General features: G+C 47.5%; 1 protein-coding gene across 1 annotated transcript in view; it reads left to right on the top strand.

The window, feature by feature from the left end:
* LOC139557905 (voltage-dependent L-type calcium channel subunit alpha-1D-like) overlaps positions 1-16661 on the top strand; it is a 203165-nt gene that overhangs the window by 154545 nt on the left and 31959 nt on the right. Inside the window, exon 33 of the mRNA XM_071373234.1 lies at positions 16460-16525. Coding sequence (XP_071229335.1) covers positions 16460-16525 — 66 coding nt within the window. The remainder of the gene's footprint in view (positions 1-16459; positions 16526-16661) is intronic.

Here is a 16661-nt window from a genome sequence, read left to right as displayed (position 1 = left end):
TCCATTCCATTCAGGTCAGGGTGTTGGTCTGGGATAATTCCATACAGGTCAGGGTGTTGGTCTGGGATAATTCCATTCCATTCAGGTCAGGGTGTTGGTCTGGGATAATTCCATTCCATTCAGGTCAGGGTGTTGGTCTGGGATAATTCCATACAGGTCAGGGTGTTGGTCTGGGATAATTCCATTCCATTCAGGTCAGGGTGTTGGTCTGGGATAATTCCATACAGGTCAGGGTGTTGGTCTGGGATAATTCCATTCAGGTCAGGGTGTTGGTCTGGAATAATTCCATTCAGGTCAGGGTGTTTGTCTGGGATAATTCCATTCCATTCAGGTCAGGGTGTTGGTCTGGGATAATTCCATACAGGTCAGGGTGTTGGTCTGGGATAATTCCATACAGTTTAGGGTGTTGGTCTGGCATAATTCCATACAGGTCATGTTGTTGGTCTGGGATAATTCCATACAGTTTAGGGTGTTGGTCTGGGATAATTCCATACAGGTCAGGGTGTTGGTCTGGGATAATTCCATACAGTTTAGGGTGTTGGTCTGGCATAATTCCATACAGGTCATGTTGGTGGTCTGGGATAATTCCATACAGGTCATGTTGTTGGTCTGGGATAATTCCATACAGGTCAGGGTGTTGGTCTGGGATAATTCCATACAGGTCAGGGTGTTGGTCTGGGATAATTCCATTCAGGTCAGGGTGTTGGTCTGGGATAATTCCATACAGGTCAGGTTGTTGGTCTGGGATAATTCCATACAGGTCAGGGTGTTGGTCTGGGATAATTCCATACAGGTCAGGGTGTTGGTCTGGGATAATTCCATTCAGGTCAGGGTGTTGGTCTGGGATAATTCCATTCAGGTCAGGTTGTTGGTCTGGGATAATTCCATACAGGTCAGGGTGTTGGTCTGGGATAATTCCATACAGGTCAGGTTGTTGGTCTGGGATAATTCCATACAGGTCAGGGTGTTGGTCTGGGATAATTCCATTCCATACAGGACAGGGTGTTGGTCTGGGATAATTCCATACAGGTCAGGGTGTTGGTCTGGGATAATTCCATACAGGTCAGGTTGTTGGTCTGGGATAATTCCATACAGGTCAGGGTGTTGGTCTGGGATAATTCCATACAGGTCAGGGTGTTGGTCTGGGATAATTCCATACAGGTCAGGGTGTTGGTCTGGGATAATTCCATTCAGGTCATGTTGTTGGTCTGGGATAATTCCATTCCATTCAGGTCAGGGTGTTGGTCTGGGATAATTCCATTCAGGTCAGGTTGTTGGTCTGGGATAATTCCATACAGGTCAGGGTGCTGGTCTGGGATAATTCCATACAGGTCAGGGTGTTGGTCTGGGATAATTCCATACAGGTCAGGGTGTTGGTCTGGGATAATTCCATACAGGTCAGGGTGTTGGTCTGGGATAATTCCATTCAGGTCAGGGTGTTGGTCTGGGATAATTCCATTCAGGTCAGGGTGTTGGTCTGGGATAATTCCATACATGTCAGGGTGTTGGTCTGGGATAATTCCATTCAGGTCAGGGTGTTGGTCTGGGATAATTCCATTCAGGTCAGGGTGTTGGTCTGGGATAATTCCATACAGGTCAGGTTGTTGGTCTGGGATAATTCCATTCAGGTCAGGGTGTTGGTCTGGGATAATTCCATTCAGGTCAGGGTGTTGGTCTGGGATAATTCCATACAGGTCAGGGTGCTGGTCTGGGATAATTCCATACAGGTCAGGGTGCTGGTCTGGGATAATTCCATACAGGTCAGGTTGTTGGTCTGGGATAATTCCATACAGGTCAGGGTGTTGGTCTGGGATAATTCCATACAGGTCAGGGTGTTGGTCTGGGATAATTCCATACAGGTCAGGGTGTTGGTCTGGGATAATTCCATACAGGTCAGGGTGTTGGTCTGGGATAATTCCATACAGGACAGGGTGTTGGTCTGGGATAATTCCATACAGGTCAGGGTGTTGGTCTGGGATAATTCCATACAGGTCAGGGTGTTGGTCTGGGATAATTCCATTCAGGTCAGGGTGTTGGTCTGGGATAATTCCATACAGGTCAGGTTGTTGGTCTGGGATAATTCCATACAGGTCAGGGTGTTGGTCTGGGATAATTCCATTCAGGTCAGGGTGTTGGTCTGGGATAATTCCATACAGGTCAGGGTGTTGGTCTGGGATAATTCCATACAGGTCAGGGTGTTGGTCTGGGATAATTCCATACAGGTCAGGTTGTTGGTCTGGGATAATTCCATACAGGTCAGGGTGTTGGTCTGGGATAATTCCATACAGGTCAGGGTGTTGGTCTGGGATAATTCCATACAGGTCAGGGTGTTGGTCTGGGATATTTCCATACAGGTCAGGGTGTTGGTCTGGGATAATTCCATACAGGTCAGGGTGCTGGTCTGGGATAATTCCATACAGGTCAGGTTGTTGGTCTGGGATAATTCCATACAGGTCAGGTAGTTGGTCTGGGATAATTCCATACAGGTCAGGGTGCTGGTCTGGGAAAATTCCATACAGGTCAGGTTGTTGGTCTGGGATAATTCCATACAGGTCAGGGTGTTGGTCTGGGATAATTCCATTCAGGTCAGGGTGTTGGTCTGGGATAATTCCATTCAGGTCAGGGTGTTGGTCTGGGATAATTCCATACAGGTCAGGGTGTTGGTCTGGGATAATTCCATTCAGGTCAGGGTGTTGGTCTGGGATAATTCCATTCAGGTCAGGGTGTTGGTCTGGGATAATTCCATACAGGTCAGGGTGTTGGTCTGGGATAATTCCATTCAGGTCAGGGTGTTGGTCTGGGATAATTCCATTCAGGTCAGGGTGTTGGTCTGGGATAATTCCATACAGGTCAGGTTGTTGGTCTGAGATAATTCCATACAGGTCAGGGTGCTGGTCTGGGATAATTCCATACAGGTCAGGGTGTTGGTCTGGGATAATTCCATTCAGGTCAGGTTGTTGGTCTGGGATAATTCCATACAGGTCAGGGTGCTGGTCTGGGATAATTCCATACAGGTCAGGTTGTTGGTCTGGGATAATTCCATTCAGGTCAGGTTGTTGGTCTGGGATAATTCCATACAGGTCAGGGTGCTGGTCTGGGATAATTCCATACAGGTCAGGGTGTTGGTCTGGGATAATTCCATACAGGTCAGGGTGTTGGTCTGGGATAATTCCATACAGGTCAGGGTGTTGGTCTGGGATAATTCCATACAGGTCAGGGTGTTGGTCTGGGATAATTCCATACAGGTCAGGGTGCTGGTCTGGGATAATTCCATACAGGTCAGGGTGTTGGTCTGGGATAATTCCATACAGGTCAGGGTGTTGGTCTGGGATAATTCCATTCAGGTCAGGGTGTTGGTCTGGGATAATTCCATTCAGGTCAGGGTGTTGGTCTGGGATAATTCCATTCAGGTCAGGGTGTTGGTCTGGGATAATTCCATACAGGTCAGGTTGTTGGTCTGGGATAATTCCATACAGGTCAGGGTGTTGGTCTGGGATAATTCCATTCAGGTCAGGGTGTTGGTCTGGGATAATTCCATACAGGTCAGGGTGTTGGTCTGGGATAATTCCATACAGGTCAGGGTGTTGGTCTGGGATAATTCCATACAGGTCAGGGTGTTGGTCTGGGATAATTCCATTCAGGTCAGGGTGTTGGTCTGGGATAATTCCATACAGGTCAGGGTGTTGGTCTGGGATAATTCCATTCAGGTCATGTTGTTGGTCTGGGATAATTCCATTCCATTCAGGTCAGGGTGTTGGTCTGGGATAATTCCATACAGGTCAGAGTGCTGGTCTGGGATAATTCCATACAGGTCAGGGTGTTGGTCTGGGATAATTCCATACAGGTCATGGTGTTGGTCTGGGATAATTCCATTCCATTCAGGTCAGGTTGTTGGTCTGGGATAATTCCATTCCATACAGGTCAGGTTGTTGGTCTGGGATAATTCCATTCCATTCAGGTCAGGGTGTTGGTCTGGGATAATTCCATTCAGGTCAGGGTGTTGGTCTGGGATAATTCCATTCCATACAGGTCAGGGTGCTGGTCTGGGATAATTCCATTCCATTCAGGTCAGGGTGTTGGTCTGGGATAATTCCATACAGGTCAGGGTGTTGGTCTGGGATAATTCCATTCAGGTCAGGGTGTTGGTCTGGGATAATTCCATACAGGTCAGGGTGTTGGTCTGGGATAATTCCATTCAGGTCAGGGTGTTGGTCTGGGATAATTCCATACAGGTCAGGTTGTTGGTCTGGGATAATTCCATACAGGTCAGGTTGTTGGTCTGGGATAATTCCATACAGGTCAGGGTGTTGGTCTGGGATAATTCCATACAGGTCAGGTTGTTGGTCTGGGATAATTCCATACAGGTCAGGGTGCTGGTCTGGGATAATTCCATACAGGTCAGGGTGTTGGTCTGGGATAATTCCATACAGGTCAGGGTGTTGGTCTGGGATAATTCCATACAGGTCAGGGTGTTGGTCTGGGATAATTCCATACAGGTCAGGGTGTTGGTCTGGGATAATTCCATACAGGTCAGGGTGTTGGTCTGGGATAATTCCATACAGGTCAGGGTGTTGGTCTGGGATAATTCCATTCAGGTCAGGGTGTTGGTCTGGGATAATTCCATTCAGGTCAGGGTGTTGGTCTGGGATAATTCCATTCAGGTCATGTTGTTGGTCTGGGATAATTCCATTCCATTCAGGTCAGGGTGTTGGTCTGGGATAATTCCATTCAGGTCAGGTTGTTGGTCTGGGATAATTCCATACAGGTCAGGGTGTTGGTCTGGGATAATTCCATACAGGTCAGGTTGTTGGTCTGGGATAATTCCATACAGGTCAGGGTGTTGGTCTGGGATAATTCCATTCAGGTCAGGGTGTTGGTCTGGGATAATTCCATTCCATACAGGTCAGGGTGCTGGTCTGGGATAATTCCATTCCATTCAGGTCAGGGTGTTGGTCTGGGATAATTCCATTCAGGTCAGGGTGTTGGTCTGGGATAATTCCATTCCATACAGGTCAGGGTGCTGGTCTGGGATAATTCCATTCCATACAGGTCAGGGTGCTAGTCTGGGATAATTCCATTCCATACAGGTCAGGTTGTTGGTCTGGGATAATTCCATTCCATACAGGTCAGGTTGTTGGTCTGGGATAATTCCATTCCATACAGGTCAGGGTGTTGGTCTGGGATAATTCCATTCCATACAGGTCAGGGTGTTGGTCTGGGATGATTCCATTCCATACAGGTCAGGGTGTTGGTCTGGGATAATTCCATACAGGTCAGGGTGTTGGTCTGGGATAATTCCATACAGGTCAGGTTGTTGGTCTGGGATAATTCCATACAGGTCAGGGTGCTGGTCTGGGATAATTCCATTCCATACAGGTCAGGTTGTTGGTCTGGGATAATTCCATTCCATTCAGGTCAGGGTGTTGGTCTGGGATAATTCCATTCAGGTCAGGATGTTGGTCTGGGATAATTCCATTCCATACAGGTCAGGGTGCTGGTCTGGGATAATTCCATTCCATTCAGGTCAGGGTGTTGGTCTGGGATAATTCCATTCAGGTCAGGATGTTGGTCTGGGATAATTCCATACAGGTCAGGGTGTTGGTCTGGGATAATTCCATTCAGGTCAGGGTGTTGGTCTGGGATAATTCCATACAGGTCAGGGTGTTGGTCTGGGATAATTCCATTCAGGTCAGGGTGTTGGTCTGGGATAATTCCATTCAGGTCAGGGTGTTGGTCTGGGATAATTCCATACAGGTCAGGGTGTTGGTCTGGGATAATTCCATTCAGGTCAGGGTGTTGGTCTGGGATAATTCCATACAGGTCAGGGTGTTGGTCTGGGATAATTCCATACAGGTCAGGGTGTTGGTCTGGGATAATTCCATACAGGTCAGGGTGTTGGTCTGGGATAATTCCATTCAGGTCAGGGTGTTGGTCTGGGATAATTCCATACAGGTCAGGGTGTTGGTCTGGGATAATTCCATACAGGTCAGGGTGTTGGTCTGGGATAATTCCATACAGGTCAGGGTGTTGGTCTGGGATAATTCCATACAGGTCAGGGTGTTGGTCTGGGATAATTCCATACAGGTCAGGGTGTTGGTCTGGGATAATTCCATTCAGGTCAGGGTGTTGGTCTGGGATAATTCCATACAGGTCAGGGTGTTGGTCTGGGATAATTCCATACAGGTCAGGGTGTTGGTCTGGGATAATTCCATACAGGTCATGGTGTTGTTCTGGGATAATTCCATTCAGGTCATGTTGTTGGTCTGGGATAATTCCATACAGGTCAGGGTGCTGGTCTGGGATAATTCCATACAGGTCAGGGTGTTGGTCTGGGATAATTCCATACAGGTCAGGGTGTTGGTCTGGGATAATTCCATTCAGGTCATGTTGTTGGTCTGGGATAATTCCATACAGGTCAGGGTGTTGGTCTGGGATAATTCCATACAGGTCAGGGTGTTGGTCTGGGATAATTCCATACAGGTCAGGGTGTTGGTCTGGGATAATTCCATACAGGTCAGGGTGTTGGTCTGGGATAATTCCATACAGGTCAGGGTGTTGGTCTGGGATAATTCCATTCAGGTCATGTTGTTGGTCTGGGATAATTCCATTCCATTCAGGTCAGGGTGTTGGTCTGGGATAATTCCATTCAGGTCAGGTTGTTGGTCTGGGATAATTCCATACAGGTCAGGGTGCTGGTCTGGGATAATTCCATACAGGTCAGGGTGTTGGTCTGGGATAATTCCATACAGGTCAGGTTGTTGGTCTGGGATAATCCCATACAGGTCAGGGTGCTGGTCTGGGATAATTCCATACAGGTCAGGGTGTTGGTCTGGGATAATTCCATACAGGTCAGGGTGTTGGTCTGGGATAATTCCATTCAGGTCAGGTTGTTGGTCTGGGATAATTCCATACAGGTCAGGGTGCTGGTCTGGGATAATTCCATACAGGTCAGGGTGTTGGTCTGGGATAATTCCATTCAGGTCAGGGTGTTGGTCTGGGATAATTCCATACAGGTCAGGGTGTTGGTCTGGGATAATTCCATTCAGGTCAGGGTGTTGGTCTGGGATAATTCCATTCAGGTCAGGGTGTTGGTCTGGGATAATTCCATACAGGTCAGGGTGTTGGTCTGGGATAATTCCATTCAGGTCAGGGTGTTGGTCTGGGATAATTCCATTCAGGTCAGGGTGTTGGTCTGGGATAATTCCATACAGGTCAGGTTGTTGGTCTGGGATAATTCCATACAGGTCAGGTTGTTGGTCTGGGATAATTCCATACAGGTCAGGGTGCTGGTCTGGGATAATTCCATACAGGTCAGGTTGTTGGTCTGGGATAATTCCATACAGGTCAGGGTGTTGGTCTGGGATAATTCCATTCAGGTCATGTTGTTGGTCTGGGATAATTCCATACAGGTCAGGGTGCTGGTCTGGGATAATTCCATACAGGTCAGGGTGTTGGTCTGGGATAATTCCATTCAGGTCAGGGTGTTGGTCTGGGATAATTCCATACAGGTCAGGGTGTTGGTCTGGGATAATTCCATTCAGGTCAGGTTGTTGGTCTGGGATAATTCCATACAGGTCAGGGTGCTGGTCTGGGATAATTCCATACAGGTCAGGGTGTTGTTCTGGGATAATTCCATACAGGTCAGGTTGTTGGTCTGGGATAATTCCATACAGGTCAGGGTGCTGGTCTGGGATAATTCCATACAGGTCAGGTTGTTGGTCTGGGATAATTCCATACAGGTCAGGGTGTTGGTCTGGGATAATTCCATTCAGGTCAGGGTGTTGGTCTGGGATAATTCCATACAGGTCAGGTTGTTGGTCTGGGATAATTCCATACAGGTCAGGGTGTTGGTCTGGGATAATTCCATACAGGTCAGGTTGTTGGTCTGGGATAATTCCATACAGGTCAGGGTGCTGGTCTGGGATAATTCCATACAGGTCAGGGTGTTGGTCTGGGATAATTCCATACAGGTCAGGTTGTTGGTCTGGGATAATTCCATACACGTCAGGGTGCTGGTCTGGGATAATTCCATACAGGTCAGGTTGTTGGTCTGGGATAATTCCATACAGGTCAGGGTGTTGGTCTGGGATAATTCCATTCAGGTCAGGGTGTTGGTCTGGGATAATTCCATACAGGTCAGGTTGTTGGTCTGGGATAATTCCATACAGGTCAGGGTGTTGGTCTGGGATAATTCCATACAGGTCAGGTTGTTGGTCTGGGATAATTCCATACAGGTCAGGGTGCTGGTCTGGGATAATTCCATACAGGTCAGAGTGTTGGTCTGGGATAATTCCATACAGGTCAGGTTGTTGGTCTGGGATAATTCCATACAGGTCAGGGTGCTGGTCTGGGATAATTCCATTCAGGTCAGGTTGTTGGTCTGGGATAATTCCATTCAGGTCAGGTTGTTGGTCTGGGATAATTCCATACAGGTCAGGGTGTTGGTCTGGGATAATTCCATACAGGTCAGGTTGTTGGTCTGGGATAATTCCATACAGGTCAGGGTGTTGGTCTGGGATAATTCCATACAGGTCAGGTTGTTGGTCTGGGATAATTCCATACAGGTCAGGGTGCTGGTCTGGGATAATTCCATACAGGTCAGGGTGTTGGTCTGGGATAATTCCATACAGGTCAGGTTGTTGGTCTGGGATAATTCCATACAGGTCAGGGTGCTGGTCTGGGATAATTCCATTCAGGTCAGGGTGCTGGTCTGGGATAATTCCATACAGGTCAGGGTGTTGGTCTGGGATAATTCCATACAGGTCAGGGTGTTGGTCTGGGATAATTCCATACAGGTCAGGGTGTTGGTCTGGGATAATTCCATTCCATTCAGGTCAGGGTGTTGGTCTGGGATAATTCCATACAGGTCAGGGTGTTGGTCTGGGATAATTCCATACAGGTCAGGGTGTTGGTCTGGGATAATTCCATTCAGGTCAGGGTGTTGGTCTGGGATAATTCCATTCAGGTCAGGGTGTTGGTCTGGGATAATTCCATACAGGTCAGGGTGTTGGTCTGGGATAATTCCATTCAGGTCAGGGTGTTGGTCTGGGATAATTCCATTCAGGTCAGGGTGTTGGTCTGGGATAATTCCATACAGGTCAGGTTGTTGGTCTGGGATAATTCCATACAGGTCAGGGTGTTGGTCTGGGATAATTCCATACAGGTCAGGGTGTTGGTCTGGGATAATTCCATTCCATTCAGGTCAGGGTGTTGGTCTGGGATAATTCCATTCAGGTCAGGGTGTTGGTCTGGGATAATTCCATTCCATTCAGGTCAGGGTGTTGGTCTGGGATAATTCCATACAGGTCAGGGTGTTGGTCTGGGATAATTCCATACAGGTCAGGGTGTTGGTCTGGGATAATTCCATTCCATTCAGGTCAGGGTGTTGGTCTGGGATAATTCCATTCAGGTCAGGGTGTTGGTCTGGGATAATTCCATTCCATTCAGGTCAGGGTGTTGGTCTGGGATAGTTCCATTCAGGTCAGGATGTTGGTCTGGGATAATTCCATTCAGGTCAGGGTGTTGGTCTGGGATAATTCCATACAGGTCAGGGTGTTGGTCTGGGATAATTCCATTCAGGTCAGGGTGTTGGTCTGGGATAATTCCATTCAGGTCAGGGTGTTGGTCTGGGATAATTCCATACAGGTCAGGTTGTTGGTCTGGGATAATTCCATACAGGTCAGGGTGTTGGTCTGGGATAATTCCATACAGGTCAGGGTGTTGGTCTGGGATAATTCCATACAGGTCAGGGTGTTGGTCTGGGATAATTCCATACAGGTCAGGGTGTTGGTCTGGGATAATTCCATTCCATTCAGGTCAGGGTGTTGGTCTGGGATAATTCCATTCAGGTCAGGGTGTTGGTCTGGGATAATTCCATTCCATTCAGGTCAGGGTGTTGGTCTGGGATAGTTCCATTCAGGTCAGGATGTTGGTCTGGGATAATTCCATTCAGGTCAGGGTGTTGGTCTGGGATAATTCCATACAGGTCAGGGTGTTGGTCTGGGATAATTCCATTCAGGTCAGGGTGTTGGTCTGGGATAATTCCATTCAGGTCAGGGTGTTGGTCTGGGATAATTCCATACAGGTCAGGTTGTTGGTCTGGGATAATTCCATACAGGTCAGGGTGTTGGTCTGGGATAATTCCATACAGGTCAGGGTGTTGGTCTGGGATAATTCCATTCCATTCAGGTCAGGGTGTTGGTCTGGGATAATTCCATTCAGGTCAGGGTGTTGGTCTGGGATAATTCCATTCCATTCAGGTCAGGGTGTTGGTCTGGGATAATTCCATACAGGTCAGGGTGTTGGTCTGGGATAATTCCATACAGGTCAGGGTGTTGGTCTGGGATAATTCCATTCCATTCAGGTCAGGGTGTTGGTCTGGGATAATTCCATTCAGGTCAGGGTGTTGGTCTGGGATAATTCCATTCCATTCAGGTCAGGGTGTTGGTCTGGGATAGTTCCATTCAGGTCAGGATGTTGGTCTGGGATAATTCCATTCAGGTCAGGGTGTTGGTCTGGGATAATTCCATACAGGTCAGGGTGTTGGTCTGGGATAATTCCATTCAGGTCAGGGTGTTGGTCTGGGATAATTCCATTCAGGTCAGGGTGTTGGTCTGGGATAATTCCATACAGGTCAGGTTGTTGGTCTGGGATAATTCCATACAGGTCAGGGTGTTGGTCTGGGATAATTCCATACAGGTCAGGGTGTTGGTCTGGGATAATTCCATTCCATTCAGGTCAGGGTGTTGGTCTGGGATAATTCCATTCAGGTCAGGGTGTTGGTCTGGGATAATTCCATTCAGGTCAGGGTGTTGGTCTGGGATAATTCCATTCCATTCAGGTCAGGGTGTTGGTCTGGGATAATTCCATACAGGTCAGGGTGTTGGTCTGGGATAATTCCATACAGGTCAGGGTGTTGGTCTGGGATAATTCCATTCCATTCAGGTCAGGGTGTTGGTCTGGGATAATTCCATTCAGGTCAGGGTGTTGGTCTGGGATAATTCCATTCCATTCAGGTCAGGGTGTTGGTCTGGGATAGTTCCATTCAGGTCAGGATGTTGGTCTGGGATAATTCCATTCAGGTCAGGGTGTTGGTTTGGGATAATTCCATACAGGTCAGGGTGTTGGTCTGGGATAATTCCATTCAGGTCAGGGTGTTGGTCTGGGATAATTCCATTCAGGTCAGGGTGCTGGTCTGGGATAATTCCATACAGGTCAGGGTGTTGGTCTGGGATAATTCCATTCCATTCAGGTCAGGGTGTTGGTCTGGGATAATTCCATTCCATACAGGTCAGGTTGTTGGTCTGGGATAATTCCATTCCATTCAGGTCAGGGTGTTGGTCTGGGATAATTCCCAGGGTTGATTTTAGGTCCCGTGTGGCTCAGTTGGTAGAGCATGGCGCTTGCAACGCCAGGGTTGTGGGTTCATTCCCCACGGGGGGACCAGGATGAATATGTATGAACTTTCCAATTTGTAAGTCGCTCTGGATAAGAGCGTCTGCTAAATGACTTAAATGTAAATGTAAATGTTATCTCTCTCTCTCTCATCTAAAACCCAAACAAAGATGTGAAGATATGGCTACAGACTTTTCATAACATTAAGTAGAAATAGATACATTTGTGTCAGTACAGGGAGTTGGTGTCAGTACAGGGAGTTGGTGTCAGTACAGGGAGTTGGTGTCAGTACAGGGAGTTGGTGTCAGTACAGGGAGTTGGTGTCAGTACAGGGAGTTGGTGTCAGTGGAAGTCAGGGAGTTGGTGTCAGTGGAAGTCAGGGAGTTGGTGTCAGTACAGGTAGTTGGTGTCAGTACAGGGAGTTGGTGTCAGTACAGGGAGTTGGTGTCAGTGGAAGTCAGGGAGTTGGTGTCAGTGGAAGTCAGGGAGTTGGTGTCAGAACAGGGAGTTGGTGTCAGTACATGGAGTTGGTGTCAGAACAGGGAGTTGGTGTCAGTACAGGGAGTTGGTGTCAGTACAGGGAGTTGGTGTCAGTACAGGGAGTTGGTGTCAGAACAGGGAGTTGGTGTCAGAACAGGGAGTTGGTGTCAGTGAAAGTCAGGGAGTTTGTGTCAGAACAGGGAGTTGGTGTCAGTACATGGAGTTGGTGTCAGAACAGGGAGTTGGTGTCAAAACAGGGAGTTGGTGTCAGTGGGAGTCAGGTAGTTGGTGTCAGTGGAAGTCAGGGAGTTGGTGTCAGTGGAAGTCAGGGAGTTGGTGTCAGAACAGGGAGTTGGTGTCAGAACAGGGAGTCGGTGTCAGTACAGGGAGTTGGTGTCAGTGGAAGTCAGGGAGTTGGTGTCAGAACAGGGAGTTGGTGTCAGTACAGGGAGTTGGTGTCAGAACAGGGAGTTGGTGTCAGTGTAAGTCAGGGAGTTGGTGTCAGTGTAAGTCAGGGAGTTGGTGTCAGTGGAAGTCAGGGAGTTGGTGTCAGTACAGGGAGTTGGTGTCAGTGGAAGTCAGGGAGTTGGTGTCAGTGTAAGTCAGGGAGTTGGTGTCAGTGGGAGTCAGGGAGTTGGTGTCAGTACAGGGAGTTGGTGTCATTGGAAGTCAGGGAGTTGGTGTCAGTACAGGGAGTTGGTGTCAGTGGAAGTCAGGGAGTTGGTGTCAGAAGAAGTCAGGGAGTTGGTGTCAGTAGAAGTCAGGGAGTTGGTGTCAGAAGAAGTCAGGGAGTTGGTGTCAGTGGAAGTCAGGGAGTTGGTGTCAGTGTAAGTCAGGGAGTTGGTGTCAGAAGAAGTCAGGGAGTTGGTGTCAGTGGAAGTCAGGGAGTTGGTGTCAGAAGAAGTCAGGGAGTTGGTGTCAGTAGAAGTCAGGGAGTTGGTGTCAGAAGAAGTCAGGGAGTTGGTGTCAGTGGAAGTCAGGGAGTTGGTGTCAGTAAAAGTCAGGGAGTTGGTGTCAGTAGAAGTCAGGGAGTTGGTGTCAGTAGAAGTCAGGGAGTTGGTGTCAGAGGAAGTCAGGGAGTTGGTGTCAGTGGAAGTCAGGGAGTTGGTGTCAGTGGAAGTCAGGGAGTTGGTGTCAGAAGAAGTCAGGGAGTTGGTGTCAGTGGAAGTCAGGGAGTTGGTGTCAGTAGAAGTCAGGGAGTTGGTGTCAGTAGAAGTCAGGGAGTTGGTGTCAGTGGAATCAGGGAGTTGGTGTCAGTAGAAGTCAGGGAGTTGGTGTCAGTGGAAGTCAGGTAGTTGGTGTCAGTGGAAGTCAGGGAGTTGGTGGAAGTCAGGGAGTTGGTGTCAGTGAAGGTCGGGGAGTTGGTGTCAGTAGAAGTCAGGGAGTTGGTGTCAGTGCAGGTCGGGGAGTTGGTGAACATTCTACAAGTGAAAAGGAACAGATTTACTTTTAACTAACCCTTATGGCATTGTTTTTGAAAGAGAGTGACCAGGCTCTACCTATTTTACTGGCTTGTGACGCACCTTCACCGCCCCCGGTTAGAGGGGAATTAGGCAGCCCAAGAGTTAACACACAGGAACTTTATTTAGACACACTGAAGAAGGTGAACATGGAGATTAAAAGGGGGAGAGGTAGTGGAATGGTAGTGGAGAGGTAGTGGAATAGTAGTGGAATAGTAGTGGAATAGTAGTGGAATAGTAGTGGAATAGCAGTGGAATAGTAGTGGAATAGTAGTGGAATAGTAGTGGAATAGTAATGGAATGGTAGTGGAATCGTAATGGAATGGTAATGGAATGGTAGTGGAATAGTAGTGGAGAGGTAGTGGAATAGTAGTGGAATAGCAATGGAATAGTACTGGAATAGTACTGGAATAGTAGTGGAATAGTAATGGAATAGTAATGGAATAGTAGTGGAATAGTAATGGAATGGTAGTGGGATAGTAGTGGAATAGTAGTGGAAGGGTCGTGGAATAGTAGTGGAATAGTAGTGGAAGGGTCATGGAATGGTAGTGGAATAGTAGTGGAATGGTAATGGAATAGTAATGGAGAGGTAGTGGAATGGTAGTGGAATAGTAGTGGAATGGTAATGGAAGGTTAGTGGAATGGTAGTGGAATGGTAATGGAATGGTAGTGGAATAGTAGTGGAATAGTAGTGGAATGGTAGTGGAATAGTATTGGAAGGGTAATGGAATGGTAGTGGAATAGTAGTGGACTGGTAGTGGAATAGTAGTTGAATAGTAGTGGAATAGTAGTGGACTGGTAATGGAATGGTAGTGGAATAGTAGTGGAATAGTAGTGGAAGGGTAGTGGAATAGTAGTGGAATAGTAGTGGAAGGGTAATGGAATGGTAGTGGAATAGTAGTGGAAGGGTAATGGAATGGTAGTGGAATAGTAGTGGAATAGTAGTGGAAGGGTAGTGGAATAGTAGTGGAATGGTAGCGTATTGGTTCTGAAACAGGAGACAGAGAGGTAATGAATCCACTGTTACACAATAATATAATTGACAGCAGTTCACTTTGGACACACACACCATCCCACCAGTCCAGATATATGAGTCCAGTTGTTGATGGGCAGACAGAGGTGTTACTCTCTGTAACTGCCTGAGGGAGACTGACAGTGTTGTAGAGACAGAGATGTTACTCTCTATACTGCCTGAGGGAGACTGACAGTATTGTAGAGACAGAGGTGTTACTCTCTATACTGCCTGAGGGAGACTGACAGTATTGTAGAGACAGAGATGTTACTACCTGATGGAGACTGACAGTATTGTAGAGACAGAGATGTTACTAACTGCCTGAGGGAGACTGACAGTATTGTAGAGACAGAGATGTTACTCTCTACACTGCTTGAGGGAGACTGACAGTATTGTAGAGGCAGAGATGTTACTCTCTACACTGCTTGAGGGAGACTGACAGTATTGTGTGACCTGAAGAGTCCAGGCCCCTAGTAACCTCCCTAGCAACCTATAAGGACACATGTGACACGGGTCAGAGAGAGTTTGAGCGGCATGTTCATGGTTCTCCCCATACTCTCAGGCTCCGGTCGTGGGGGATGGGGAGTGGAATGTGTTATTAGAACCTCGGGGTTCTGAGCTCAGGGTTCTGAGGTTCTAATAACAGTCACCGTGTTTAAAATCAGGGTTCTGGGGTTCTAATAACAGTCACCGTGTTTAACTCAGGGTTCTGAGGTTCTAATAACAGTCACCGTGTTTAACTCAGGGTTCTGAGGTTCTAATAACAGTCACCGTGTTTAACTCAGGGTTCTGAGGTTCTAACAACAGTCACCGTGTTTAACTCAGGGTTCTGAGGTTCTAATAACAGTCACCGGTAAGGATTTACTAATAGTGAAACACAATAGTAATTTAATTCTGTGAAACACAATACAGTACCAATTTATTTGAGATGGTAATATGAAGGTAGGAAAACACAATTCTCACAACATCAGTAATGACATTTCAAAGAGAGGTTATCATTATATTGCAGAAGTGTTGACTGAACTCAGGCATATACTGACTATAGCTGTGTCCTCTCAGGCCCTGCCCTACATAACCCTTCATATACTGACTATAGCTGTGTCCTCTCAGGCCCTGCCCTACATAACCCTCCATATACTGACTATAGCTGTGTCCTCTCAGGCCCTGCCCTACATAACCCTTCATATACTGACTATAGCTGTGTCCTCTCAGGCCCTGCCCTACATAACCCTCCATATACTGACTATAGCTGTGTCCTCTGTCTGTCTCTCAGGCCCTGCCCTACATAACCCTTCATATACTGACTATAGCTGTGTCCTCTCAGGCCCTGCCCTACATAACCCTTCATATACTGACTATAGCTGTGTCCTCTCAGGCCCTGCCCTACATAACCCTCCATATACTGACTATAGCTGTGTCCTCTGTCTGTCTCTCAGGCCCTGCCTTACATAACCCTTCATATACTGACTATAGCTGTGTCCTCTCAGGCCCTGCCCTACATAACCCTCCATATACTGACTATAACTGTGTCCTCTGTCTCTCAGGCCCTGCCTTACATAACCCTTCATATACTGACTATAGCTGTGTCCTCTCAGGCCCTACATAACCCTCCATATACTGACTATAGCTGTGTACTCTCAGGCCCTACATAACCCTTCATATACTGACTATAGCTGTGTCCTCTGTCTGTCTCTCAGGCCCTGCCCTACATAACCCTCCATATACTGACTATAGCTGTGTACTCTCAGGCCCTACATAACCATTCATATACTGACTATAGCTGTGTCCTCTCAGGCCCTACATAACCCTTCATATACTGACTATAGCTGTGTCCTCTCAGGCCCTGCCCTACATAACCCTTCATATACTGACTATAGCTGTGTCCTCTCAGGCCCTGCCCTACATAACCCTTCATATACTGACTATAGCTGTGTCCTCTCAGGCCCTGCCCTACATAACCCTTCATATACTGACTATAGCTGTGTCCTCTGTCTCTCAGGCCCTGCCCTACATAACCCTCCATATACTCACTATAACTGTGTCCTCTGTCTCTCAGGCCCTGCCCTACATAACCCTCCATATACTGACTATAGCTGTGTCCTCTGTCTCTCAGGCCCTGCCTTACGTTGCCCTTCTCATCGCCATGATCTTCTTCATCTATGCGGTCATCGGCATGCAGGTGGGTGTTGTTTGTTTTTACCAATTGAGGATATGCCTTCTTGCTAGGGTCCATCTCCATCTTGATATCTCTCAATATCTCTCAATATCTCTCAATATCTCTCTCTCTCTCTCTCCATCTCTCTCTCTCTCCATCT

This window comes from Salvelinus alpinus, chromosome 28 (assembly GCF_045679555.1).
Source record: "Salvelinus alpinus chromosome 28, SLU_Salpinus.1, whole genome shotgun sequence".
In the NCBI taxonomy this organism is placed as follows: domain Eukaryota; kingdom Metazoa; phylum Chordata; class Actinopteri; order Salmoniformes; family Salmonidae; genus Salvelinus; species Salvelinus alpinus.
Note: the sequence above shows the minus strand (reverse complement) of the source record. Positions and strands in the feature narration are given on the sequence as shown.